Source organism: Eumetopias jubatus, unplaced genomic scaffold, assembly GCF_037043125.1.
Source record: "Eumetopias jubatus isolate StellerSeaLion01/CBP00866 unplaced genomic scaffold, mEumJub1_p1.0 scaffold_2, whole genome shotgun sequence".
NCBI classification, from domain to species: domain Eukaryota; kingdom Metazoa; phylum Chordata; class Mammalia; order Carnivora; family Otariidae; genus Eumetopias; species Eumetopias jubatus.
The window spans coordinates 144,931,819-144,959,302 of NW_028274808.1; the positions used below are offsets into that span (position 1 = coordinate 144,931,819).

At 40.3% G+C, this 27,484-nt stretch overlaps 1 protein-coding gene across 1 annotated transcript in view; it reads left to right on the top strand.

Moving 5' to 3' along the window:
* Positions 1-386: 386 nt before the first annotated feature.
* The window catches only part of ADAMTS3 (ADAM metallopeptidase with thrombospondin type 1 motif 3), a 249,138-nt gene continuing 222,040 nt past the window's right edge, over positions 387-27,484 (top strand). The window contains exons 1-3 of the mRNA XM_088020731.1: positions 387-455; positions 1,766-1,793; positions 20,121-20,527. Coding sequence (XP_087876857.1) covers positions 387-455; positions 1,766-1,793; positions 20,121-20,527 — 504 coding nt within the window. The remainder of the gene's footprint in view (positions 456-1,765; positions 1,794-20,120; positions 20,528-27,484) is intronic.

Here is a 27,484-nt window from a genome sequence, read left to right on the forward strand (position 1 = left end):
AACCTTAGGAACCAATGGTGCTCGAAAAGCCCAGGAAAAGCCGCTTTGGGCAGAGATAGTTGGAAGCCCCTCGTCCCTTCCCCCTCTCCCGGCGCAGCCCGTGCCCGGCTCGCAGCACCTTCTCGCTCCTGCACACTCTGTTTGGGAGAACGGGGTGAGAAGGTGAAGTGGAAAGAACTGCAGAGCAGAGGGGGCCAGTCTCAGAGCTCAAATTTCATTTTCATTGAAGCAAATCACAGAAGATCAGTTTTTTTTTTATTCTGCATTTTTTTTCTTTTTCTTTCTTTCTTTCTTTCTTTCTTTTTTTTTTAAAGAAACTTATTTTGGGGGGGGTTTGCTCTGGGCATTTGCTTTGCCCAGTAGTTGAAAAGTGAACTCGACTCGTGATGGTTCTCCTGTCACTTTGGTTGATAGCAGCCGCTCTGGTAGAGGTTAGGACTTCAGCTGATGGACAAGTAAGTGGAAAATAATAACAATAAAAAACTCAAACCCAACCTTTTCCCGAAAAAGTTCCTCCCCTCTTTCCCCTCCTCTCTTCCTCCTCCCCCCTCCCACCCTTCCCTGTTATCTTGTGCCTTCAGGAACGGTGTTTGAGGGCTGGGCGCCTCGTGCGGGGTTTTCTGGGGTGGGGGCTTGAATTGCAGGGGTGGGTTGTGACTCCCACTCTGGGAGCCCAGGCTTGTCACACCTAGGGCTCCCCCCCCCCCTTTGCGGCATTCGTAACAATTCCTGGTGACAAAATGCAGCCAATTCGCATCCTCGCCCGGCCATCTGGGTTTCCCCTTTCCGGAGGGCGGTCTGGGCGCTTGAATGAAGTTCTGAACGCTGGGTCCAGGATCCCAGTGCTCTGGTTGCTGCCGCCGGAGTCGGGTTCGCGGGGCTTTCTCTCCTCCTCACTGACTCACAGCTTTTTCGGGCAGCCGGAGGCGGGGGTTTCAGGAAGTCCTTGGGCCGGCCAGGGAGCGATCCAGTAGACACGTGTCCTGGGAGGACCGCGGCCGGGCTGGGGTTTGACAGTTGGGGAGGGGGACTGGGGACGTTTCCTGCCCTGCATTTTCCTGGGTAGAGGCTGGAGGCGCCGGGCGCGTTACTCCCCTCCCCCTCCGCACAACTCCTCCTCTTTTAAAGCTAAGTTGAGTGCAGCTATGTTGCTTTTCGGCCCAGCCCCCACCCTTTGGAGACTCAAGGTGAAGCTCGATGCTCTCTGAAGAGTCCTTGAGAAGGCTCGGCGGGACGAGCGGAGCCCCGAGCCGTTTGTTGTAAATCACATCAGCTCAGGGCCGGTGGGACTTTGGGCACAGAATTTCTCTGTGAGTTTTTGTAGCTTCTCTGGTCTGCCTGGTGTGGCCATAGGTTAAAAAAAAGTAGAAGATTGTCTAGTTGATTTTTGACCTCAACTCTGATATATCGGGCTCCTTTTAGGTTTCTTGTCACGCATATGAATACGGAGACTTTCTTTGCTAATCCTCACCCAGTATCCGAGTTTTAAGAAAAGAATATTGAATGGCAGTATTTATTTTTGCTGGCTTATAAATATTAAAATTAAAACGGGCAAACAACTCCCCGTTCCAGACTGTTATTGAATTGGCTCATTCTCTAGCCACAAGAACCTGCAAACCAAGGCGCAGCCTTTAGGCACCAGTCCCATCATATCCCGCATCTCCCGATTAGCTCCTGAAAAGCATTACTGGTAGAAATAGAACGTACAAGGTGATAAGATGAAACCCAGTAACTGTTTCTTTTTACTTTTCCCCCTCCTTTACAGGCTGGGAATGAAGAAATGGTGCAAATAGGTAAGCCTTGTTCTCAGATGTCATTCTTATCTTGGTAGATAGTAGAGAATGAAATAAGCTAATTAAAATATTGTTTCTGAAATTTCTCCTGTTTGTGGTTAAAAAAGTAATTTGGAGTTCAGGAGCATTTCTGTTCTTCTCTTCCTCTTTCGGGAGGAGGGCCCCACTTTCTTCAGACGGATTTAAAGGAATATAAAAATTCTGCCGTTGGACTTGTAATGCATCAGGTTTTTACTGTTCCTGGACAAGCCACTGGTGGATACTTGGAGGATGATGTAGAGGTTGATAGAAGACATGGAGATAAGTCAAATCAAATCAACTCGTGGAGCATTAGGAGGAACACATCTGATTAGAACAGAAGGCAAAGTGTAAGAATGCTACAAAGGAGGGAAAAATGAAAGAGGATGAAAATTTTTCTCTTAAAAAATTTTCCAGTTTTGTTATAAGACCTCTGAGGACTTCTCTTATTCCATCTGCTTTACAGTAATTATCTACTAAGGTGCAAGATATTGTTAGGCACTTTAAAAATAATGTCTAAAACCTCAGTATTACCTGATGATGTGGGAATTATTCCTATTTTATGGGTGAGAAGACTGAGGCTCAGAGAGTATAAGTGACTTGTAACCGGTCACTCCCAAGTCCACATGATCTTTTTTTGAAGCTATTTATAATAATATTTGTGCTGAATTCAGAGACTGAAAGTCATCTGGCCAGAAGCCAGGCTCCGTTCAGAGTCTTTTTATATACATTTAACTTAGATTACTTTAAAAGATAAATTTTCCTTTTGGCAGTGTATTAGTCTCTTTAAATTCTGTATTTGTCAGGTGATATTGTAAAGTCATCTTTGAAGTGAAAAGTTTTGATTACTACAAACATAGTTACCTGTCATTGCCTGTGTGCTGTGCGTCGGGCACTGTATTAATTGCTTTGTGCGCATTGTGTCGTCTAACTCTCACAAGCACACACGAGGTAGAGACACCATTGTGCCTGTTTCAGATTTGGAGAAAATGAGGCTTGAGAGGTTCTAAGCTACCAGCTAGAGTGCATAGTGGCGAGCTGGGAGGATTCCATACTTGTACACTAACGCAGGGACCGGAAGATCCAGGCCCAGAGGTGTCCATATGTAGCCGTCTCTCAGCATATGTCAGAATGCTCCTTTCCTGTGCAGTGTTTCGCATTGTTGGAACTCTTCTCCAAGCTTAGACCTCCATAGTAAGAGTAGGACAGAGGGGAGGACAGTGACTGAGAACTGTATTTAATATACAGTGCCTGTGAAGAGACATTTGTTATGTGTAGCTGATAACATTCAGTCATGAATATATATCTTTTTAAAGAAGGACTTAAAAAAAAATCCTCAAACAAGTAAAAAAGAAAACTGTCTTCCTTTTTTATTGCTTAAACATTTGATTCCTTAAACATCCCAACTTTTCAATATGTACATTAAAAAGCTGTGTTAAGATGGCCCATCCTAGGGGCGCCTGGGTGGCTTTGTTGGTTAAGCGTCCAACTCTTGATCTCAGCTCAGGTTTTGAGCTCTGGGTTGTGAGTTCGAGCCCTGCCAAAAAAAAAAAAAAAGAAAAAAGATGACCCATTCTATCAAAAATTACCCATTCTGTAAAAAAGATGACCCATTCTATCAAAGGAATAAAATATATGCTTTGATTAAATTTTCAGATAGAATCAGCATGTTCTCCTGTAAGAGGCCCTGAGTTCGACTTTGGTCCAGTCCTTTTGTTAATATAAATTACTTCAGTTGCAGGTTTCTATAGAGAAAAAAGTGGTACAGGTGTGCTTAAATTTGGTAGAGGAAGATGAGTAGCAGTGTGGAAGAGGGGAGGGCGGGGGACTCAGATTGTGTTGCTGGAGATTTTCTTGCTCCCAAGTTCCTCTGCTTTATAGGGTTTCTCTTTTTTATTACTGTCATTTTTATTCATCATTTTCAGGTTGAGTGAAGAGAAGAAATAAAGATAAAAATAGGTTTGACACATGAGTCTTGTGATAGTAAAAGTATAGCTATCATTTGGCTTTGGGATATAATCATTTATGTAGCACTTAAAAGGGATTTAAAAATACCTTTAAAAAAAATCTGTGTATAAGAATGAGATTTCTTTCCCTTTTCCCAACGTGCAAAGGGGTTGTTAACCTGAAAGTTTGGTAAAATGCCCTCCTCTACATATAATTAAGTAATTTTTTCCCAAGAATTATTTTAAAAGTGGTTTTATATAACTGCTTGGAGGTGCTATTTGATCAGCGGTACAATTAGGAAAGATTAATAAGGCTTGTAGAATTAATTATTTTTATTGGTCTCCAAATTGGCTAGAGAAAAGTCCATGGTTCTGAATGATTTTTGTATAATTTAATGTCTAAGGAAGAGATAACTATTGATTAGTGACAAACCACAAATTATTAGGAAGCTGAATTAAAAAAATAGTTTCTATTGAGATATACTATACATGCAGGATAGTGCTTATGAGTGTACACCTTGCTGATCCTTCAGGAAGGGATCACTCCTGGTGACTAGCATTTGGCTCAATAAGTACAACATTACTAGCACTTGTGCTACCTTCTTTGCACTATCCCCACATGATGGGTAACCACTCTTGACTTCTGACAGGATAGGTTAATTTTGCCAGTTTTGAAGTGTTTTTAATAAATATAGTCATGCAATATGTGCTTAAAGCAATAAAAAATATGTCTAAAATGCTTCAACCCCTAGAGTCGGAAGGCTTTTATTTAGGTAGAGAGAAGGCGGTTGCGATGAGGGCAGGTTAGACTGTGTATAGAAATATCACCTACGTAGTGTGTTAACGGGCCTTTGCTTCTTTCCTTCTCTCTCCAACCCAGTGGAAAAATGCCTTCTTGGTATGTGGGCAAGTATGATTCACCCTAGAGAAAATGGGCAAATAGGCTTTGAACTCCGACCTACTTCTCTGCTCCTTGGTCAACCAAAGAGGAATGGCTTACCTACCTACCTGTCTACACCCACACATATATACACTCATACATGTATACATACAGACACGTATATACATATAGACACATGTGTGAATGCATATGCATTGTGTATATATGTGTAAGTGTGTTTCCTGAGGTCATTAACATACTTCTGTGGCATATCAGGGAGCTCTTTCATTCTAACTCAGAGTATGGCCTTGGTAGGATTGCCTAGGGTAATTGTGGGCAGTTGGTTGGCTGGCCTGATTGGATAAGGAGTCTTGCTCTGTGACACATGTGGCTTAGGAAATAATCATGGTCCTGTAGAAATCAGAGATTTCTGTAAGATCTGCAAAAGAATTCTCTGAATCCTTTGTTTCATAAGCTACCACTCTGAAATTGCCTGAGTATCATTAGAGGAAAAATCATTGTGAGGCTTTAGTGTTGGGCTGAGTTCCCTCACTTACCCCCTCTCTTGGAATCAGGGCATATCTATCTTTCTCTGCCCTATTTCTGTTTCCAAGTCTCAAATTCCATTATATTTCATTCTTAACAAAATAAAGTCGCTAATCTTGTCCTCTCAAATATCCAGTTTACTGAGAAATATTGGTTCATCATTTGCAGGTATTTATTTGGTTTTGAAGGTTTAGTGCGAGTCACTTCCCCTAGTCCTTGGTTTATAGTAGGCATTTCTACTGGTGTAGACCTCATGAGAGCAAACACTTTGTCTTGATGATTGCTGTATCCCCGGTATATAAGATTGGGCTTGGTACCTCGTGGGTCCTCAAATATTTGTTATTCAGTGCATAGATCTAGTAAGCAGGGATTGGGATTCACCTAGTGTTCTGACTTTTCTTAAATGCTCTTGTTCTGTGCCCCTCTCCATGTTTAATTGGTCCCTAAGAAAATGAGGATGGTGATAATGGCTATACAATTAATTATTCAGTGTTATCAAGGCTCCTTGTGACTTCTCTTTTCATTCCACACAAAGCTCACGGAGCTAGGTTTATTGGTTTCTTACACTTTTCTGTTTCTGTTCAATAAGATTTGGTAAATTGAACTGAATTACGTGCAGGTTTGGAATGCCCACTAATTTTGCACTAATGTCTACTTGAGATCTCTGTTTCAGGCATCAGGGGAGATAAGATAACCTAAGATTAAAATCTACCAATTTACCAGCAGCAATATTGTGATTTAAAGTGTGATTTAAAGGGGTTTAAAGGGATCCTTCATAAAATTTAGAATTTTAGCTACCTATATAGCCATTGTTCTTTCTTGTACCTAAAGATCATGTGTTTGACTTCACTGGTTTAGCTTCCATCTCTCCATTGAGCATCATAATGGCTAATATTAAATGCTTTAAGCTTTGAGGATGAAGATGTTACTTAGTGTAGCATGTTAATCTATTACCAGCAAATTATTAGTGCTGTTTAGCTGAAATATTTCTTCCCCATACTTTCACTGTTTTTTCTTGTCATTATACCAAATAATCATAATATTGCTCAGAAATGTTAAGAAATCCCCATGGTCACTTCTGCTTCCAGGATGATTATCTCTGAGTATTCTTGGCTTGTGGGTAGCCAATCCAGATTACCTTGGAAAGCCATTAGGGACAATTCCAAATTGCCTGGTAAAATCATGAGTGGTTTCAATATGAAGGATTTGGTTATGTTACTTGGACTGGATATATTGACAGGGATGACTTAGATGGAACTCTAATGACAGAATTTTGGGAACCTTCTCTTTGTGTTGCTCCAATAGAGACCAGCTTTTACTCCTAAGCTGTGCTACGTCTATTATTAGAAATTGTTGAATTATTCTTTTTCATTAGTTTTTCTTCTGAATAGAGATGGTTTACATGTGCACATTAAAATTGTCTTTAGTTTTTCTGTATTCCCCAGATTTTTGACAATCATGTTAAGTACCAAACTGTTACAATTTAGCATATTCTTGCTCAGTCATCTTTCAGTACACAGATTGTGTGGATTATTTTTTGTATATGTGTTTTTGTTTTGTTTGCTATTTTAATATAGTTTACCATAGCATTACAAAATCCTTATAAACATAGTTTTAATCTCATTATCCTGATAAACCTTAATTTATGTACTTACTTCCCTAGTGACACCCATTTTCTCATGATAATGAATGTTACCACACAGTGTTTTATATAGATAGCTGCCGGCTTTTCAAATGACTACTTTAGGAGAAAGCCCTAGAAGCTGATTGCTGAGTAAAACCAAATTAACATGATACGTTTTGACAGATGGCTTTTTAAGAAGTTTGTATGATCTGAACTTTTACTAGTGGTGTAGGGAAGTGTTGATTTTTAAAAATTTCAGTTTTAAATTAGTTTTGGCTCTGTTCTCCCTAAATCTGAATATAATTTTTAAATACTTGATTATGCAATCTTTGAAATATGTAATGAATTAATCATTTTTCTAGTTATCAAGTACCCAAAAGTATGATCAATTATAAAAACGTTTTGTAAACTTTAGTAGTACTATGAAAAGATTCATCCACTTCATAGAATTTGAGAATTGTATTATTCTTTAGAACGGGTAGTAAGGCGTGGGAAGAGTTTTCTAGTTTAGGAATCTCTGTTCCCACAAGTAATTTATCCATCCTAATTTTCCAAATATGTTTACATGATTTTGCTGACTAACTGTAAATCCTTAGGAGAGATTTTGTGGTCATGTCAAGTCTCTTGTTTATAAAAATGATTGCCACAAATTCAGCATGATGAATCTTTATGGAATTTAGAATAAATTGTGACCAGCATGAAACAGTCTATCTTGTTTTTGAAGTGACTGATAAAACAAAAATAACATTTAGGAAACTCGTAGGTAGTAAGATAGGATTAAATATATGAATCTTCAGATACTGGGATCTTAGATGTTAAATCACATTTCCTACAATCTTTCTTTGTATTTAGCATTTATATTTTTATATGTGCAATGCACATAAAAAGAATGATTGAAATCATTCATCATATGAGCTTGAGTTCTCTTTTATATGTAAAAATCTCTTTCTTTTACATGTAAAGTCCATTCCTTACTCTAAAACATAACCAGCCTATCCAGTAGAGGACCTATTAGTATTCATTACCTTTCTTCCATTGAATGGTCAGGGGCACAGACTGTTGTTCACTGTGTAGTTTACTACTTTCTAGCTGACTTTAACCTCTCAAAGCATCTCTTTCTTCTGTGTAAACATAGGCATACTACTACTACTTAGTTCATAGAATTGTAAAGGATTCATAAAGTGCTGGCACATGGGAAGCAAGCTAGGATAATAGCTATTATTAGTATATCTTAGTCTTGTGCTTTTTAAAAAAACACTTTTACTCAATGAGAGCCACCCCATTCTACTCCGTACATTTTTGATAGGTCTGCCTACCACCATGAATTTCCAGGAATCCTAATTTACTGTGTCAAGGACTTGTAAACTCTCCAGCCACTCAGCTCACCATGTGACAGCTCTTTGAGAGTTCTATTTTCATGTATTATCTTAAAGTTGATATCTCAATATAGTATTGCTTAATTCATTGGAATATGGCAGTAAGGGGGGAGTTGGGTAAGGAATGAATGGTGCAAAACGATTACTCCCCGTATAGACTCCAGGCCAACTTTATTTCATGTATACTGGACAGAATTCTTTCTTCTTTTCATCTTGTTTATGGAAAGTCCTTTCCACTTCAGTGAGAGAAAGTTCCTGTATTAATCATGACTCATTTGGATGCAAATAACAGGAACCCAGTTGACACTGGTTAAGGAAAACAAAATTGATCAGGTAATCAGAGTCAGGTATAGCTGAACAGAGGGCTCAAACAATGTCAGAAATCCCTCTCTTTCCTCCCCCGACTCTTCTTTCTTTCTAATTTTCCTGCGTTGGCTCTATTTCTTTATCAGGATATGATTGGTGGCCTCTCAGGTTGTGGCAAAGACTGTCACCAGCATCTCTAGGCTTTCATTCTAGCTTTCTCCCCACTAGACAGAACACTTGTTTTCTGATAGCCCCAGCAAAATGTCCTGGGGGAGGGTGGTTAGATTGGCTGCTTGGCTTGAGTCATAAGCTTATCCTGGAACCATTTGGTGTGGCAGGGGATGCAGTGCTCGGATTGACCTGGATTGGGTCATTTCACTCTTGATTTACAGGGACTAAGAGTGGAATGCAGGATGGTTAACCTGAGGGAACCCTGGGGTGCAGTTAAAGAAAAAGGAGGATGGATGCTGGGGAGCACACATGTAATCATGCCACAGCCTGAGGGCTTCCCGGCACATTGCATGGGAACTGGCAGCTGTGGTAGGTAGAATATGGCCCCCCAGGGGTGTCTACATCCGAATCCCTGGAGCTCATGAGTATGTGATGTTACACGGCCTAGAGGAGTTAAGTTTGCTGATGGAATTAAGGTTGCTAATCGGTTGGCCTTTAAATAGGGAGATTAGCCCAGATTTTCCAAGGTCTGTCCTCATAAATAGAAGAGGGAGACAAAAAGACAAAACTAGAGAGATGGCAGCATAAGAAAGGACTTGGTCTGATGTTTCTGGCTTTGAAGATGAAGGCAGGGACCCAGGAGCCAGGGAACACCTGTGGCCTCTGGAAGTTTGGAAAGTCAAGGAAACAGATTATTCCCAGAGCTTCTTGAAGAAATGCAGCCCTGCTGACACCTTGATTTTAGACCCCTGTGACCTATTTCAGACTTCTGACCTCCAGAACTGTAGGGTAATACATATATATTGTTTTAAGTCGCCAAGTTTGTGGCAATTTGTTATAGCAGTAATAGGAAGCTAATACAGTGGCCCAGTGCACTGTCCCCGTTTTTCATACTTTTGTCATACTGTGAGCCAGACTATTGTAGATTTGGAAAATGTAATCACCACAAGTAAGTTTCAGTGAAGACCTTTAAAAATGCTGTTTGCATTTCTGGTCTGTCATATTTTCCTCAGCCTTTGGCCCAGGGGGACAAATGCTTATTTTTCCTGGCTTTAAATTCTAGGCTCAATATTAGTCTTTTAAAAGTATTATCCATCAAAAAATTGTGAGGTATATGAGAAATATTAATTTATAGAATGTCTAATATAGCTCTTGAATCTGTAAAACTTCCAGGGATGATAAATGTAACCATTAGATGTGCTTCTTTTAAAAACTAAGATCGGAATGTTAACATTTTGGCATTGGGGCCTCACGTAAAAAAAAAAAATATATATATATATATATATCTTCTCTACTTATTCTGTTATTGATTATTTGATCATTTTAAGATGTAGCAAACCAAGAAAATACTTGGACATTTTTCTTCTTCTTCTTCTTCTTCTTCTTTTTTTTTTTTCCCTTGAAAGATCTTCTCTTACCTGATTTCATGTTCTGGAACACTAAAGAATGTGCTGTTCTTTCCTAAGTGACTCTCTTGAACGTAAACATTGTGCAATTGCAACAAATATTTATGAAAAAACGAGATTTAAAAAAATGAGAAGAATTTTTAAGTTCACGACTATTTGTTCTTTCTTAATGAGTAAAAGGAAAAAAAAAAGCTTTCTCTTTTTTCTCCAATAGCTTGTTAAAAAATCTTTGACTGTGAAAGTAGGTTTGCAATTAAAATAAAAGACTTCAAAGAGGTTCTCTGCCTTGCGATGATAAGAGCCTGGAGGAGATGAAGTGAGGGGGAAGAGACCTTGGCTCTGCTCAGGAGTTCAGCAAGTATCACAACTAACTTTTAATTGCCTTTCAGTGAAGATGTGTCCCCTTCTCCGTTTGTGTTTACGGCTTTGGGAAGCCCTTCAGCGCGTGGTGTCCTCTTTAAGGTCCACTCATCACACTGCTCACATTTTTCCTAGAGCAGCTGGCTCCTGTCATTTCTGATGAAAGTCATTCTCCGACCCTCAGCAAAGGATTTGGAAATGTTGTTGTTGGAGCGGCTTCTTTAGCAGATCTTGAAAAAGCTTATACGATTTCCTTCTTGTGGCCAGATTGTTGCATACTGAGCATTTGTACCTGAAAAAGGAAGTTGCCTGTGTAAACTGCCTCTTTAATAGTCACCAACCAATTCTTGGGAGAGGATCCTAGTGTCGGGGCGGGGTAACAGAGTATGGGTTGTTACGGCTAGCCCGGACTTCAGGCCCTCGGTTGTCATGGAGCTGAGGATCCCTTCTACCCATATCAGAAACACCAGGCTGGGGCTGGAGTGGACATGGGAGAGGCCTGAGAGGTGCCGGGACGTGGAAGGACTCGGAAGCCCACTTCCATCTTCTATAGCTCTAGCTGGATGGGGATGGTCACGGTGATAATAGCCTCAGCTAATTTTTCTTTTATTACATTGTTACTAGCTGGACTAAGTCTTTTATGTGCCTTACCTTGTTTGAGTCCATTATTTTACAGGCAACCTCTCTGAGCCTTAATTTTGATAATTTGCTTGCAGAGGCCAAAATGCACATCAGCTTGAAATCAGAATTTAAACGCAGTACTTCCCGCTCCAGACCTTCGGTAATCAACCGTCTTACCCCACCTTCTCCCTTCCTTGCTTGGGAACTCAAGCCATATTGCATCAATCACAAGTATTCCAATATTTTGTATGCCAGGAGTAGCTTTGGGCTTCATTAGATCAACTAAAGATTGCTATAATATGTGTGAGCTTTGTACTGTAGTCACTTGAGGTCTAAGTAATGTTGATTATACTACCGAACACTTCTGTTCTCTTACTGTTCTATAGTGTGGTCTTTGTAATGTGCTGGGGACATCTAGTAACCTCTAGGAGACATTTGGGTATCATTGCCCAACGTATTAGATGGATACCAAGCTGCCCGTCCTCAGTTGTGAGCTTCTGAGACTGAATGCATGAGGGAATTAAGATGATCCCAGAGCTTGGGCCACAGTGGTATACTGTGAAAGCACTCCCTCTCAAGAATCCCCACTTCCAAAATTGCCATTGATTTTTTTCCCCCAAAGACTGCTGTATGCTGGGGACATTTAAACATAGTTAAGATACCACACCTCCATCCTAAAGAGCCTAAAATCTCTGAAAGGACAAGACGTAAGCATATAACTTTTCTGCCATACAGATTTTTAGAACTTTTATACAGATAATGTGTGATGATGAGCTCTAAGCAGCCTAGACCAGCAGGTCTGTAGTCTGGACAAGATAGCAGGGAAGGTTTCTTGGGAGAGATGGGGCTTGAGATAGGCCCTGTAGGCCCGGTTGGATTTGTATGGATGGAGGGGAAGGAGCAGTCCTTTCCCTGGGGGCGAATGGTGGAGAAGGACTTTGAGGAGAGGCGTGATTAAGTTGGGTCTAGGCCAAACGGAATGTTTCAGTAGGCCAGTATGGGAGATGATGTTGCAAAGAAGTTAGGGACAGAGCGCATAGGGCCTTAAATGACAGTTCAGTTTTGGGTTCAATTACCCAGTCTGCGAGTTTCAGTTCCTTATTTGTGAAGTGAGAGGATTTGATTAGTGGAGGTCTTTAAAGCAATTTTCATGTCTAACATGGAAAAAAAGCGATCAGTTTTCTGAAACTGTTTTATCTTTGAAGTGATGATGAACCGTTGAAACTGTTCAGAGAGAATAATCCAGTAATATTAATACCTGACATTTATCGAGCCCTTCATGTGTGCCAAATAGTGTCCTAAACACTTTAGACTAGGCCAGTTAGTTTTTACAAAGCTATGAATAAAATACTATTACCCTCATTTAACAGATTAGAACTGACAGAGAAGTCTTAAGTGACCAAAATCACAAAGGTAGTAAGTGGCAGAATTTAGGCGTTTTACATATGGGACTTTAAAACAGTTTTCCTGGGAGTAATTCAGATAATATTTTGGTACAATTTATACAATATTTGGCTGTGAGAAATTATGTTGGGGAATTTGGACTTGGCATCTCGTGGTTTACAGTGTGTGGTGGCAAGGACTTGAAGCAATTGGAAGAAATGGGATTAGTTTGACAGAAATTTCTAAGGAGAAAATAGTAGGACTTGAATGATATTAAATGGGGGGAAAGTGATATAAAGTCAGTTTTCTAAGCTGGAGCTTTGGGAGAATCAGCACATAAACAGTGAAGTCAGGAAGGCAAGCTGAATATTTAGGGTGAACATAAACAGTGAAGTCAGGAAGGCAAGCTGAATATTTAGGGTGAAAACGAGAAGTTTAGTTTAGATATTTTAGTGGAGAAGAGAAGGTATGACACATTATTCTAGGCAGAGAACTGCCATGTTCAAGTTTGTGTGAAGCAGGTTCTTTTTCCTTGAACATGTATTTACTGAGGGTCTGTTATGTGCAGTACACAGACATGTGGAAAAGAGCCCGAAGTCTCAGAAATGGCTACAATTTTGAAACTGAGAAAATTCTAAGGTGGTTAATATTAAAATGAAAAGTTGGATTAGCCAAAAGGTCTTGAAGTATATGGAAACAGAACATGGCCTCCTCAAATACTTATTTATTTATTTATTTATTTATTTATTTATTTATTTATTTTATTTATTTTATTTATTTGACAGAGAGAGAGATAGAGCGAGAGAGGGAACACAAGCAGGGGGAGTGGGCAGAGGGAGAAGCAGGCTTTCCGCGGAGCAGGGAGCCTGATGCGGGTCTTGATCCCAGGACACTGGGATCATGACCTGAGCCAACGGCAGATGCTTAACCACTGAGCCATCCAGGCGCCCCTCCTCAAATACTTTGATGTAGGTTATGCTTAATATTAGTGTGTGTATGTGTGTGTATACAGATGTATACACATCTCTCTCTCTCTCTCTCTCTCTCTCTCACACACACACACACACACACACACACACACACACACACACACAGGAATGTGTCTCTTTGATTTAGCCCAAGGAGGAAGAAGGCATTAAGTTAAACTCTCAAATGAGGACTTTAGAGAATTCTCTGACAAGGAGAATTGTTAGTGTTATAATTTAGTCATCCACTGAAGATACAACAATACTTTTTCTTAAAGGTAGTTTGAGTTTCTGAGGAGATCCTGAATGAAAACATACGCCTCTCACTTGCTTGAGGGAATAAGTTAGAAATAGCAGATATAAAGATGTAGTAAAAATATCTTTTACAAACAAGGCCTGGGTAGCAGGAGGCTCTCCCTTTGACAGGAAGTGCGTACCCCAGCCGGCCTGTGTCCGGCCCCGCTGGGCTAGGACAGGGCTTGCCCCACGACGTGGGAGACAACGTGTACTTATCAGGATCCTTCCCAGGAAGAAGAGTGAGGAGGGAAGCACTGAGCTCTGTGAACTTCTTATTTTTCACCAGGCTGACAAATCACAGACATCACTCCTCATTACCAGGAGAAGGGTGAGCTAAGAGAGGGAGCGGCCCAGGAGAGTCAGAGAAAAATCTCTTTTCACAGAGGCAGGAGCAGGTTAAAGGCACTCCATCTCTAATGTAAAAGGAAATCACCTACTTGAGATGCTTTCATTGTAAGAAAGAGGCAAAGATTAGATGATTTTCAAGGTCTCTCTTATTTTTGACCTGTATAGATATTCTGTGAATATCTAAAGGGATTGCAGAGTGGGGCTGATTTCCTGCTCCTTGCTTCTAAATATGAGGGGCACTGTGTCTGCATTCCAGGAGATCTGTTTTAATGACTAGATCCACCTTCTGGTTCTTAGTAGCTTAAATGTAAGACCTGGATACTATGATATGTTTGACTTACTGGTCAGAAAGAGCCGTGAGAAGTAGAAATAACATTTGCAAGCAAAATTCTGGTTGTAGAAGTATATGACAACTTGTGTAGTTGGCTGTCATTGATCGCTTGGTGATAACTTGCTATTGGGGGAAAAGATGGTGCATTTTAATTCTAGATATACCCTCAGGCTCAAACTGCTCTCATCCATTCATTCATTCACAGGTATTTATAGTGATTTCAGATTCTATTTTAGGCACTGGGAAACAGTAGTAAAGAGAACAGGTAAAAATCTGTGCCCTCGTGGAGCTTATATGCTAGTGGGAGAAACAATAAGTAAACATAAATACAATTTATGGTATGTCAGAGAGTGAGTGACAAGTTTTGTGGGGAAAAGTAAAATGGGGAAAGGGGTTAGAGAGTGATGAGATGGATACTGGTCAGGACACACCTCACTGAGAGAGGGTCACATTAAAGCACAAACCTGAAGAAATTAAGGAGGGAGATCCCAGAGGAAAGCAATCATAGTGACCTTGAGATGTGAGAATTCTCAGTGCCAGGCTGCAGGACAAAGCAAACCCATTTTATTCTGTGATGGATTTTGAGGAGAAGAGGAACTTGACCTGCTTCTTTAATTACTCTGGCTTTATTTTGAGGATAATTTATGAAGGGGAGGAGCAGAAGCAAGGAGAATAGGTATGGGGCTCGTTCAAAACTGGGACCAATGGCCTGGACTAGGGTAATAGCCAGGCTGGTGGTGAGCTGCGGTCACTGTTTGGAGATATCTTAAAGGCTGAGTCAATAGAATTTGTTGAAAGATTTGATTTGTGATGTGATGAGAGTTAAGGGTAGTTTAGTCAGGTTTTGGGTCTGAGTAGCTAGGAGGATAGAGTTGCCAATTACTGACTTGGGAGCAGGGAGATAGGAAGTTTACTTCTGGAAATGTTAAGTTGAAGTGCTTAGGGAATGTCCACCTGGAGAGGGCAATGGAGTTGACAAGAGAGGAACCCATGGATGAAGCCAGGGCTGGAGATAAGCGATTGTGAAGGCACTCAAACTCATGGGATGGGATGAACTTACCATGCTGCGGAGGGTAGTTGCAGAAGAGAGGAGTCCATGGACCAGGTCCTGTGGCTCTGCGGTGTATACAAGTCATGGAAATCAAGGGACGTGAGGAAGGGAGAATGAGGAGGGGAGACCACTGAGGAAAGAGGAGAGCCAGAAGAGAAAGATGTCCTGGAAGCTAAATAAGGAACATATTTCAGGAAGGAAGGAGAAATAAGCTGGGTCAGTATCTGCTGAAACAGCAAGTAAGGAGAGGGAGTCTTGACCATTGGTTTCAGCAACATGGTGTCCCTAGTGACCTCAAGAAAGAACAAGAATGGGAAGAGAGGAATTGGAGACATCTCTTGTAGTCAGTCTTTTGGAGCATTTTGCTCTAAAGGGTAGTGAAGTGCTGGCATATTAGCCAGAGCGGGATGTGGCATCAAGGCGGTTTTTATTAAAGGTGAGAGAGAAGACGGCTGCTTATTTATTTGTTGATGGGAATGATCTAGTGATGTGGGGAGACTGATTAAGAAAGAAGAGAGGACAGGTGCAAAAACTGTTCTCGCAAAGGCGAGAGGGGTTAGGGGTTGGTGCACAAGGTGGGGAGGTTTGCTCCTTGGTAAGATCACAAACAACATCTCCGTCTTAGCTGGAGGAAGGTGGACCATGCATGCCTAGACGCCAGTCGGTTGTGGAAGGCTCACTGCTTCTGAGTCCTGTTCAGGTGACTTAGTGACCACAGTGTGGCTTTACGGTGGCTCTGGCCATTTGTGCTTGTAGAATTTATGGCCCACAAAGACCTTTATATACCAATTGCCGTGGCCCTTCAGCCATCTCTGCTGACAAGTGTATAGTTTCACATCTTAAAACTGCACGTGGGCAATATTTTAATGAGTAGCTAACTTACATTTAAGTGTTCAATAGCTCATATTTATTGCATCCTCTGTGTAATCTCGTTTAAACCTCTCACTAGAACTATGAGCTGGAAGTATTACTAGCCTCCAGTTAACAGTTGAGGACACTGAGCCTAAGAGAAACCAAAGAATTTGTTCAGGGTCATGCACTGACTTAACTTGGTGCTTTCTGACAGTGTAGTTCCTTCCTTATCCATAGGCTGTACTGCTTTGTGGAAGGATTTGGGCCTGTGAGGTGTGTAACTTCTGAATGAAGTAAGTTAACACTGGATATAATTTGATTTGCCTGTATGCTTGTAATCTGAGATGAAAATACTTTTGATAGCTTTGAGCTTTCCCCACCATCCCCCTCCCCTTTTTTTCCCCTCCTGAAGACCGAGAATTTAAGAGCCTTTTACAGAAATTTTTGAAACTTCACTGGAGGAAAAATTGGTTGGCTGGTTGCGGGTAGGCAGAACGTCGTCATTCTTGTGGTAGTTTTCCTTTGTAAGTCAGATCTTAAATTAGAAATGGACAGCAAGATGTTCCATCTATTCTGAAGTGAATAAGAGCATAGGAGTGTGGTCTTCAGTGTCAAAATGATCAAAATTGAATTTTTCTTTTGGCTTCTTGCTTGCAATGTGTCAGGCCTCCTAGGCCTGCTTTTTCATTTATAAACTAGGGGTAGTAACACCCACCTGCTGTGATTGCTGAGAGAATTAGAGATGGTATATTCTTTTTTTTAAAAAAATTCATTTGTTTATTTGACAGAGAGAGAGAGAACACAAGCAGGGGGAGCAGCAGAGGGAGAGGGAGAAGCAGACTCCCCACTAAGCAGGGAGCCCAATGTGGGGCTCGATCCCAGCACCCTGGGATCATACCTGAGCTGACTCAGACACTTAACCAGTTGAGCCACCTAGGTGCCATAGAGATGGTATATTCTTTTTTTTTTTTTTTAAGATTTTATTTATTTATTTGACAGAGAGAGACACAGCGAGAGAGGGAACACAAGCAGGGGGAGTGGGAGAGGGAGAAGCAGGCTTCCCGCGGAGCAGGGAACCCGATGCGGAGCTCGATCCCAGGACCTGGGATCATGACCTGAGCCGAAGGCAGACAGACGCCTAACGACTGAGCCACCCAGGCGCCCCGAGCTGGTATATTCTTGAACACAAAGCACAGTGCCCAGTATTTATCCTGCCAATAAATGGCAGGTGACCTGATAGCTCCTTTGTCAGTTCTGCTAACTATTGTCTAGGGGGATGGTAGCCTGATGGGTTACTAAGTGCATCTTCTCCCTTGGTTACAATAATTCCCAACTGGAAAATTACTCATTTTGGGTTTAATTTCAGCAATGTGTCTTATGTGTACATTTTAGGAATGATTTGTTATTTAGCATCAGGGAAGACAAAGGTCTATAGAAATATGCCTTCTTTATTTTGAATAAAAATGCAGAACATACTGTCTGACAGTGGAAAAATGGAACTGTCCCAGAGAATCTGGGATGCATGGTTTGCTGTAAGCATGAGGCCCTGGGTGTCCTCCTGGGTGTGGAGGAGCCTCCTTGCATTCTTCCTAAATTTTCTAGTTCTCTAGTCACTTAATCCAGGCATCAGTATATTGTCTAGACTTTGGTTGTGTGAATTTCCTTCAGTGGAGATGGGAAATTTCCTTCACTTTGAAACAGTAAATGCATAGTTAGAGAAGGAGTTGTAAGTGGGATTACTGGTGCAGCCAGATGCCCTTGGACCTCAGGTAGTATGTCTTTTTTTTTTTTTTTTTTTTTTTTTTTTTATTAGGGAGTATGTCTTGTAAGTTAGTGTATAACAGCATAGACAAAGCAAAGGTTCTCCGGTTACCTGCATTACTAACTTAATACATGTTAAACAGATCCTACTTACAAGAGACCTTGGTGTGTACAAAATCTTGTATTAGATGGTATTGGAAATACCAAGCTGAATGGGGGGGTTTCTTTTCCTTAAGGAATTTATACTTAATTGGGGCTAGGCTTTGTCAGTCCACATCCAAGAGCCTGATTCATCCCTTACTATGGAAGCCTTTCCCTCCATCACTCTGCTCCTGCAACACTCAAGTTCATTCCCTAAAGTTTTGAGTTCTTTCTATAAGCCAGAAGTTACTAAAAGTATTCTCCAGGGATTTGGCTGTAAGAGAGACTACATCTTTGCATCTGTGCATACGCTGATGCCTAGTGTGGGTCCTTGACGATGGTCCAGAGAAACCACAAAGGGGGGATCATGCTGTTGCTGTGCGTCCCAGGGCTGGAGGCGGGCTTCACTTTATGATGTGACAGTCCTCACTCCTCTGTCTAATAAATATTTATAGCAATGTTATTTGATCTGTGCATTTAATAAAGAAGGGTGTTTTGTTTAAATTCATTGGCCATTCTAAATGGCATAATGATAATAAACATGCACTCAAAGAATTTCCAAGTTGTAAAATGCCTTCATTTGTCTTCTGGTACTTTATACACTGTGTGAAGTATTTAAAAGGCAGGAAAAGAGTGCACATGTTCTATAAGGTTACTTTAAGATCATAGGTTATAGTTCAGTTATGAGTCTTACACTTTCATTTATTGGATGACATCCGTGTAATTGCTCTAGGTGAGAAGTGTTCATGGGTCATAGAATTTTTTTCAGGGTACTTTTACATACTGCGGGACTAGTCTTAGGCTAGAATCATGAAGGTGGGGGACTTTTTCATTTCTGTTATCAGATTTTGCTTGTCTTCTTTTCTCATGCTTGTCCTCATGTTCTTTTCCAGGATCCACTGTCTTGCTTCCAAATCATTTTTAATAAAGGATAAATGGTTTATTCAATGAGTTATCTTTCCCCAGCGTGTTTGCATTTTAGCAGGCATAATATATTTGGCTAAACGAGGGGCAGTAATTGTGAAATTGAGTTTAACCTGTAGCAGGCCACTGTGATGTAAGGTGGACTCCAAATAGACATTCATGTTAAAATGAGTATCTGTCCCATGTACGGAATTTGGTGCAAAATGACAATACCATTTGCGCTTAACTGACCAGCATCTGCATATTTAATTTCTAGATTATGATATCTACTTTTTTTTTTTTTTTTACCCATTCTCCTCGTTTTCTGAAAATGTTCTGTGATTTATGGGACACAACTCAATGGAACAGAATGAGTGTATGGGCTTTGGCGTATGACTTGGATTCCTATCTGAGCTTCACAGTTACTTGACCTTGAGCACATACTTCCTGAATCTCAGTTTCCTCACCCATGAAGTGTGATTGTTAGGTTTGTTATGATGGAAAAATTCTATATAAACTACAGCACCATAAACTACAGTGTATAAAATTATGGGCCAATGGTAAATGCAACATAAAGTAGCTATTATAATTAGTATAAATTCTAGAATTTTTACAGGGAAAAAATTAAACAATCAAAAAAAATTTCTTCTACGTAATAGCAACTTCATTAAAAATCTGTAGCAGGTGTCAGTTATGCCAATAATATATGAATTGGGAGCATGTCTTGATGATAAGCAAACCAGATATCATTTATGGAAACTTACTATATTTATATCCTCAAACGTATAAATGAGATACGAATATTCACACTGTAGTACATTTTTTAAAAAGAAAATGATTCATTGAACCCAGAGTTACCTAAGTATAGTTGAGAAATGATTCGAGTTCTCAAAATTTCATGCTTAATGAGATGATTCAGGAATATATTTATTGTGCAAGTTGAGGTACAGCCTTGTGAGGTGGGGCGCTTTATGCCTATGCTATGTTCTCCTGTGTTCTCTTGTCACACAGGGTTCTACAATTCTATTTTTCACCCCACAGATTTACCAATAAAGAGACAGAGTGAGTATGAACTGGTGACTCCAGTCAGCACAAATTTTGAAGGACACTATCTCTCCCATATTCTTTCTGCAAATAACAAAAGGAGGTCACCGAGGGACGTGTCTTCCAACTCTGAGCAATTGTTCTTTAACATCACAGCATTTGGAAGAGATTTTCATCTGCGACTAAGGCCCAACACTCAGCTAGTAGCTCCTGGGGCTGTTGTGGAATGGCACGAGACATCTCTGGTGCCTGAGAATATAACTGACCCCATTAATGATCATCAAGCAGGAAATGCTTCAGAAAGAATCTGGAAAACAGAGCCTTTGCAGACTAACTGTGCTTATGTTGGTGACATCATGGACATTCCAGGAACCTCTGTTGCCATTAGCAACTGTGATGGTCTGGTAAGACTTCTTCCCTTTTGTGGGTATGTGTTTGCAGGTGTGTGGGAGTGCAGCATGGCTCCAGCATGGTTTGGAAGGTAGAGGTGGAAAGGAAGCCTTACTCTTATATTTTAAGTTCAGGAAGGAGCTCGAGAAAGCATTTTACAGTCAAAGATGTGTGCTTTGGCTTCATTTTGCCACGAAGACAGCATTATTCTGAGAAGCAAAAGATACCTATTTTAGCATTTTTTGCTTACATTTTCACTTGTGTTACATTGGGGAGTTTTATTTCCTTATTTCTTTCAAAGCATTCTGAAAATTTTCTGAAGAAATGTAGATTCCTCCAAAATGATAGTATTTCACTTCTTATGTGGAAACTTTGGATATCTTCTTAAAGAAAGTATTTTGAATGCATTCTTTCGCTTCCCCACAGAATGCTAAAATGGGAAATGAGCAGATCCTTTGTCAGAATTTGTTCAAATCACATTACTTTACAAACATGAGATGTAGTTATCTCTGCATCGTGGCTTTGAGTCAGGTTTTTCTTTATTTTCAACTAAAATACCCATATATTGCTCTTCAGTTTTGTTGTTGAGGCCAATAGTAACTGACCTTTCTCTACACACTCTGCAGATGTGAAATATTTTTGTTTCGTTACTCCAGATGTTATTTGGAAAGTGTGTCAATGTTTATACCTCCTCCATCCACAGTTGACTTTGTTCAAAAAAGCAACCATTTTTCTTTCTAGGGTTGCCAGGCTGCTGTTTCTTGGGAGTTCAGAGCTATTCCCTTTGTTTTGCCACTGTTCTGGGAGTTCTCAAAATATTCCTTATGTTCCTGCTTATAATTATTCTACCTTAGCTGGTCCTCCAACAATACCATGAAGTTTTTGCTATTGTTCTCTGTATGTGTAGGCCCAACCCAGAGGAGGTATGATACATGTTTTACCAAATGCTGGTGAGGTCATTGTTTTAGGCTTTATTTTTGCAGTCTTGTCCTGCCTCTTGATGCTCTGTAGGGTTTTAAGAGCCAGTGCAGAAAACTGAGCAGAGGACATGTAGCAGGTCCAAGTGTTCAAGTGGGACTGCATTAGATTAGGATCTGTGCATTTGCATTTGGTGCTAGACCGTATTCTGGGGTTTGAAGACATAAGGAATTGCTTGAATTCTCGTTCTCTACAAAGGTTGAATAGATGTGAATTAATTAAGTCATTGAATAGAAATAAAAAAGAAAGTACTTTCTAGAAGATGAAGTTCAAAGTATTCATTGAGAAAGTGTGATTCAGTAACTACTAAGATAGAAAAGAACACAAATCATACAAAAGGTACTATTTTGTAATACTTTTAAGTAAAATACATTGAATATAAAACTTAATTCAGTGTTATTTTCTTCATTTTATAGCGTAAAAAATTACGTACGTTTACCTTCTCAGTTAAGATTTGAAATGTGGGATATTGGCTTGAAAATCAGTTTAAGGAAGGTAAAAGGCAAGGAACTTACTTTAATGCATCATCACAGTGATTTTTATATCTGACTTAGCAACCAGTATTTTTCTTACCATATATGTCAGATTATTGAATCATAGATATGAGAAATCTGGGGCCATAACAAGTTGTTATAAAGTAGAGGAAAATAGATATAAAGTCTGAATGAATGTTAATTATTAGGATTCTTTGATTTTTCATTTTTAAGATACGGTGTTAGCATCATGTGTAAATTGATATTGAGTGTGTGTGTGTACTATACTACCACTGCACACTGAAAGTAGTCATTTGTTCCATCTTTGATCCATTAATTAATTAATTAAACAATATTTATAGGAGCTGGTAATGAACCAAGTGCTATTCTAGGCACTGTGAAATGGTGGAAGGAATAGTGGTTACCATCCTCATGCAGCTCAAAGATGTTAAATTTGTCATGAAATTTAAATGTCAAAATATCCGGCATATGTATATATACATATATATGTTAGAATCACGTTTAACTTGAAAAATTGTAGTTAAGGGAAATATGTTCTGGAGATATGAATAGGACAGAGTTTTGAACCAGAGATAATTGGCCTACGCCTTCAGCTCGATCCAGGAAAAGGGTGGGTCTGGCCTCTAGAGAAGGCAGTGCTGACTCTGTGGGTAGGCGGAATGAAGCCTTTTCTAGAGCTTCCAGTTCACAGTAGCCATGTGCCAGGAGGAAAAGTGAAGATGATGGCAGGAAGAACAGCAAGCAGGATTATGGGGAGCGAATCAACAAACCAGAGGGCTAACAGCAGGACTACTTCATTAAGTTGGAAACAAGTTCTTAAAATTGTAGAATTGCATTGGATGGGATAAGCCCTTAGCAGAGATGAAGTAGGAAGTTTAATTGAAGGGAATGTAAATAAACTTGGCTGATTTGCTGATTCCTAAACCCCTTTTTCCCTTTAACTGGCTATATAGGGATTTAAGCTTAACCTTCTTGGCCTCAGAAAGGGAAGCAGGGATACTGAGATAACATAGATGCCTGAGGATTAACCTGATGGGCTATCAAGCCATTGCCCTGGGAGACTCTGGGACTATAATCAGATCCAAGTAGGTCTAGTAGAAAGTACAGCCCCATTTGGCCTAAAGATAACAGTGGAAAAATACCTGCCCAGAAAGTATATAGTTAAGTCTGCTGATATGGAAGACAGTGTCATTGAAGCTTTGCCTGGATGGGAAGTTGAATCCTTTTGGTTACATCGGTTTTCGATGGTATTCCCGTGATCTGACTTTCTCCATGTGTCCTTCGAAGCTGTTGCACATAAGAAACAGCCACAGGAACATAGATTTCACTGCGGTTGGAGGTTTCATAGTAAGGCTTTCTCCCTTGGTGAAACTCCTTACATCTCTTTTCTCTAATGCAAGCTTGTGGCATGCTATGTGAATTTGAAATGGGCAGCACTCTCAGACAGAATTAATTTGTTGTAAGCAGAATGCTTTAATTAAATTTAAAAACAAGGGCGCCTGGGTGGCTCGGTTGGTTAAGCAACTGCCTTCGGCTCAGGTCATGATCCTGGAGTCCCGGGATCGAGTCCCGCATTGGGCTCCCTGCTTGGCAGGGAATCTGCTTCTCCCTCTGACCCTCCCCCATCTCATGTGCTCTCTCTCTCTCTCATTCTCTCTCTCTCAAATAAATAAAAATCTTAAAAAAAAATAAAATAAATTTAAAAACAAGTGGTACTCAAAGTGTGTCCACAGACTCAGGCTTGTGAAAAGATAAATACCGAAAGTGAGATTATATATAGAAACTCTTATACCAATTTGACAATTGTTGTATTTGTACTGGGTCAAATAATTTTAAAAAATGGGGCTGGTGTTTTATTTTATCATTTTTTAAAATAATTTATTTATTTTATTAGAGAGAGAGAGAGAGAGTGTGTGTGAGAGAATGCGCAAGCAGGGGGAGTGGCAGAGGGAGAGGGAGAAGCAGGCTGGCCGCTGAGCAGGGACCCTGATTCGGGACTCGATTTCAGGACCCTGAGATCATGGCCTGAATTGAAACCAAGAGTCGGACAAGAGGCGGCTTAACCAACTGTGCCACCCAGGCACCCTTCTCTAATAATTAATTTCTGTTGTGTTTTACAAAATAGTCCAAGACCAATTGGGAGAAAAGAAAACATTGTCTGCACCACAGATAGTTTGCCTGGGTGGCTCAGTCATTAAGTGTCTGCCTTCAGCTCAGGTCATGATCCCCGGGTCCTAGGATCAAGCCCTGCGTCAGGCTCCCTGCTCGGCGGGAAGCCTGCTTCTCCCTCTCTTACTCCCCCTGCTTGTGTTCCCTCTCTCGCTGTGTCTCTCTCTGTCAAATAAATAAATAAAATCTTAAAAAAAAAAAAAGAAAGAAAAGCAAGCAGCGACACTTAAGCTGTTTTTACCCCTCTGGATATCAGCTACTTGACTGAAATAGTAAGATAGAGTTTACCTATCCCAGGTAACTGTATGAAATGGTCAAAGGAAAGGTGCTTTAATAAAGGCTTGATTGAAGAGGACAGAAAGATGCCTCAAGTGACATATCCAAAGCCAATGTCTAGAATGTGATCTAGACATTGATATGCATCATAACTAAAATATTATTCTCTGGGTTTCTGAAATCAACATCAGAGTCTTCTGCACAAAGGAATTGACAGTGATTCTTACCCAGTGTGGCCAAGAATAATTAATCTGTTCCTGTCCAGTGTGACCTTTTCCTTTTCTTTGCAAGATGATCATTTATGAGTGACTGTTAATTCTTTACCACTTACAGCTTTATTCTTGCTCTAGTCTGTCCTTACCTGTAGGTAAGAACTACTGAGATGTTCAGTCATTGAATCGTCCCTGCTTTCTTTCTTTTTTTTTTTTTAAAGATTTTCATTTATTTATTTGACAGAGAGATAGAGAGAGAGAACAAGTAGACAGAGAGGCAGGCAGAGGGAGAGGGAGAAGTAGGCTCCCTGCGAGCCTGATGCGGGTCTCGATCCCAGGACCCTGGGATCATGACCTGAGCTGAATGCAGCCGCTTAACCGACTGAGCCACCCAGGCGCCCCTCGTCCCTGCTTTCTGTTGCATCTAATCTAGAACAAAGCCCAGCTTCTCTAGACCTCCCCCCGCCCATTCCAATTACCCAACCGAAGCCCAAGTCCTGTTAATAGGTTCTTTCTCACGCTCTTTTACTGAAATGCTCATGCTTCCCTCTGGTGTGCATTCTCCCTCCGTGCAACATGGAATAAACCCAGCTTGTCCACTGCAGATGTGCTGCTGGTGGTCTTTGGCTGGAGGGTGTCGACATGCTTTTCCTCTCTGCTTCGACATTTCTGAAATTTCACACACTTCTTAGTGGGAAGACACTTCTGGCTGAGAATCCCAGCTGAAAATAGATTTCTTTATTCCACAGAGTCCTGGCATTTACTCTGGAACACCATTAAATCTCCCCTACGAGCAGTGGCAGCTCACAATCATATTTTGTGGTCTATAAATGTGCCAAAATAAAGGGTTGTTTGGTTAGTAGGCTTTATTTCATGTATTTCATAACATAAGGACACTGAATTTCTCTAGACTTGCTGGAACAATATTGCTCTGTTAATTCCCCTGGATTAGCATCAGAGGGACCTGGTTGGGAGTGGAAGAGCTGACTGCTAATGGCTTTTCCTGGGTTATCCAGCTCAGTGATTTCCTTGTGGGCTGATTTTATGATCAAGGGAGTCTATCTAGGACAAAAATTTTCAGCATTTTTTTAACATTTGGAATTCTTCCTTCCAATGAAATCACTAGGGGTTACCTACTAAAGTAATATGCGAAACGGATAACTCAGGAAAGGCCTGCCTAAAACACAGGTGGGAGATGCTCTTTCTCCCAGTGTCTCTTCTTCCTGCCCTGTTCTCACTCTAGACCACTTTTAGGCTGCTGGAGGCGTCCGGCAGGGATCTTCACTGTTAGGGCAAGGGGTCTTGGAAGCTTGAGGTGAACCATTTGGAAACCATAAATAGGGCCTCTTTTTTGAAATATCCGATAGTCACATCTGGTTAATATTGGAGGTATTTTATCTTTCGTAGATTTGGGGCATGGCCCAATGAAGTCTTGGACAACAGTTGCAAACCTATAAAGAAAACAGCCTTAGGACTCCCCTGCCTTGAGACTTTTGCTTTGGGATTTGGTCCCCTCGACAGTGTGTTCTTGCCATGCCTATTTCAGTAAGTCTAGCTGCAGAAGCAGTTTTTAAAAAGTCTGTCTAAAAAAGTATTATGAGCCAGTGTGCCCGGGATTAAGAACATTTGACCTGTGATTGTAAATACAGCTCAATCTAGTAAAAGAAATGTTTGATACTAAAAATGGATACAAGTCTGTAGTTATTTATAGTGGATTTAGAAAAGAGGGTTTTTGAGGGCTGATCTTTAGATGTTGATATTCAAACATCTGCTTTTGTGAGAGGAGCCTGATTTGCTGAAGGTGCATCACCTCCCATGGAACACGTCTATGAAAGGTGTCATGCATTTTATTTATGGGACAGGGGGAGATTTGTCTGTTTATGGTTTATATGCTGATTTCAGAGACATTAGATGGTTTGAGGAACAAAGGACTGAAACCTTGTTTTACTTCCAGGCACCTACACCAGGCTATTTTAGCAATGCAGGATTAGAAGGAGCTTAAAGCCCCTAAACCCTTTCATTTCCAGAAGTAGAAGGAAAAAAAAAAAAAGCAGCAGGCACTGGTCCCTTTCAAAATGAAGAATGGATGCAAGTTCTCCAGTTCAGTTAGTCTGGGAGAACCAGTACCATGGCGGGCCTCATTGCTTCTTTCCTGAGATTTGGTTAAGCTGTGGCCCTTTGGGAGCTGTCGCTGTTTACCTAGTTGTGTGTCTTTGAGGTTGGGTACATTTCCCACTCTGCCCCCTTTCTCAAATATAAAGGCAGCCGGTATGTGCTTATCTGGGGGAAAGAGGCAAGGTTTGGCATAGTCCTTGATCATTTTCACATTTTGTATCTGATTTGCATAAGTCGAGAATCATACATATGTCAAGTCTTTCCCAATTTTTTTGGCTCTATTTCTCTTGTGTGATTTAGTTAATCTTATACAAAGAATATCCAAGGACATGAGCTGGGAATAGAGTAGGAAGTGAAAGAAAAAAAACAAAAAAAAACCTGTCAGAAGTGTTTTTAAATTTTGCAAATATTTCTTCATAATAGTTATTTTGTAGTTAATCTAAATTATTCATGTTTATTTATGAATATCACCTGTACAATACTTATTATTTGATTTATATCATTTTGATGATGATTTGTTTCCATTATCTCCCATAACACTGGTATAGTAAATTTTTTAAAAATTAAGTTTAAAGATGAGTTAAAAATTGGGGAAAATGTAAATATGATGCTACAAATCTTTCTTTGGACAGACATGGAAAAACAAAATAAAAGGGGCAGCAGAAGTACTTTTTCTTTCTGCAGTCAGCTTGGCAAGTAATGCTTCTTCCCAATGTCTTGACAACCA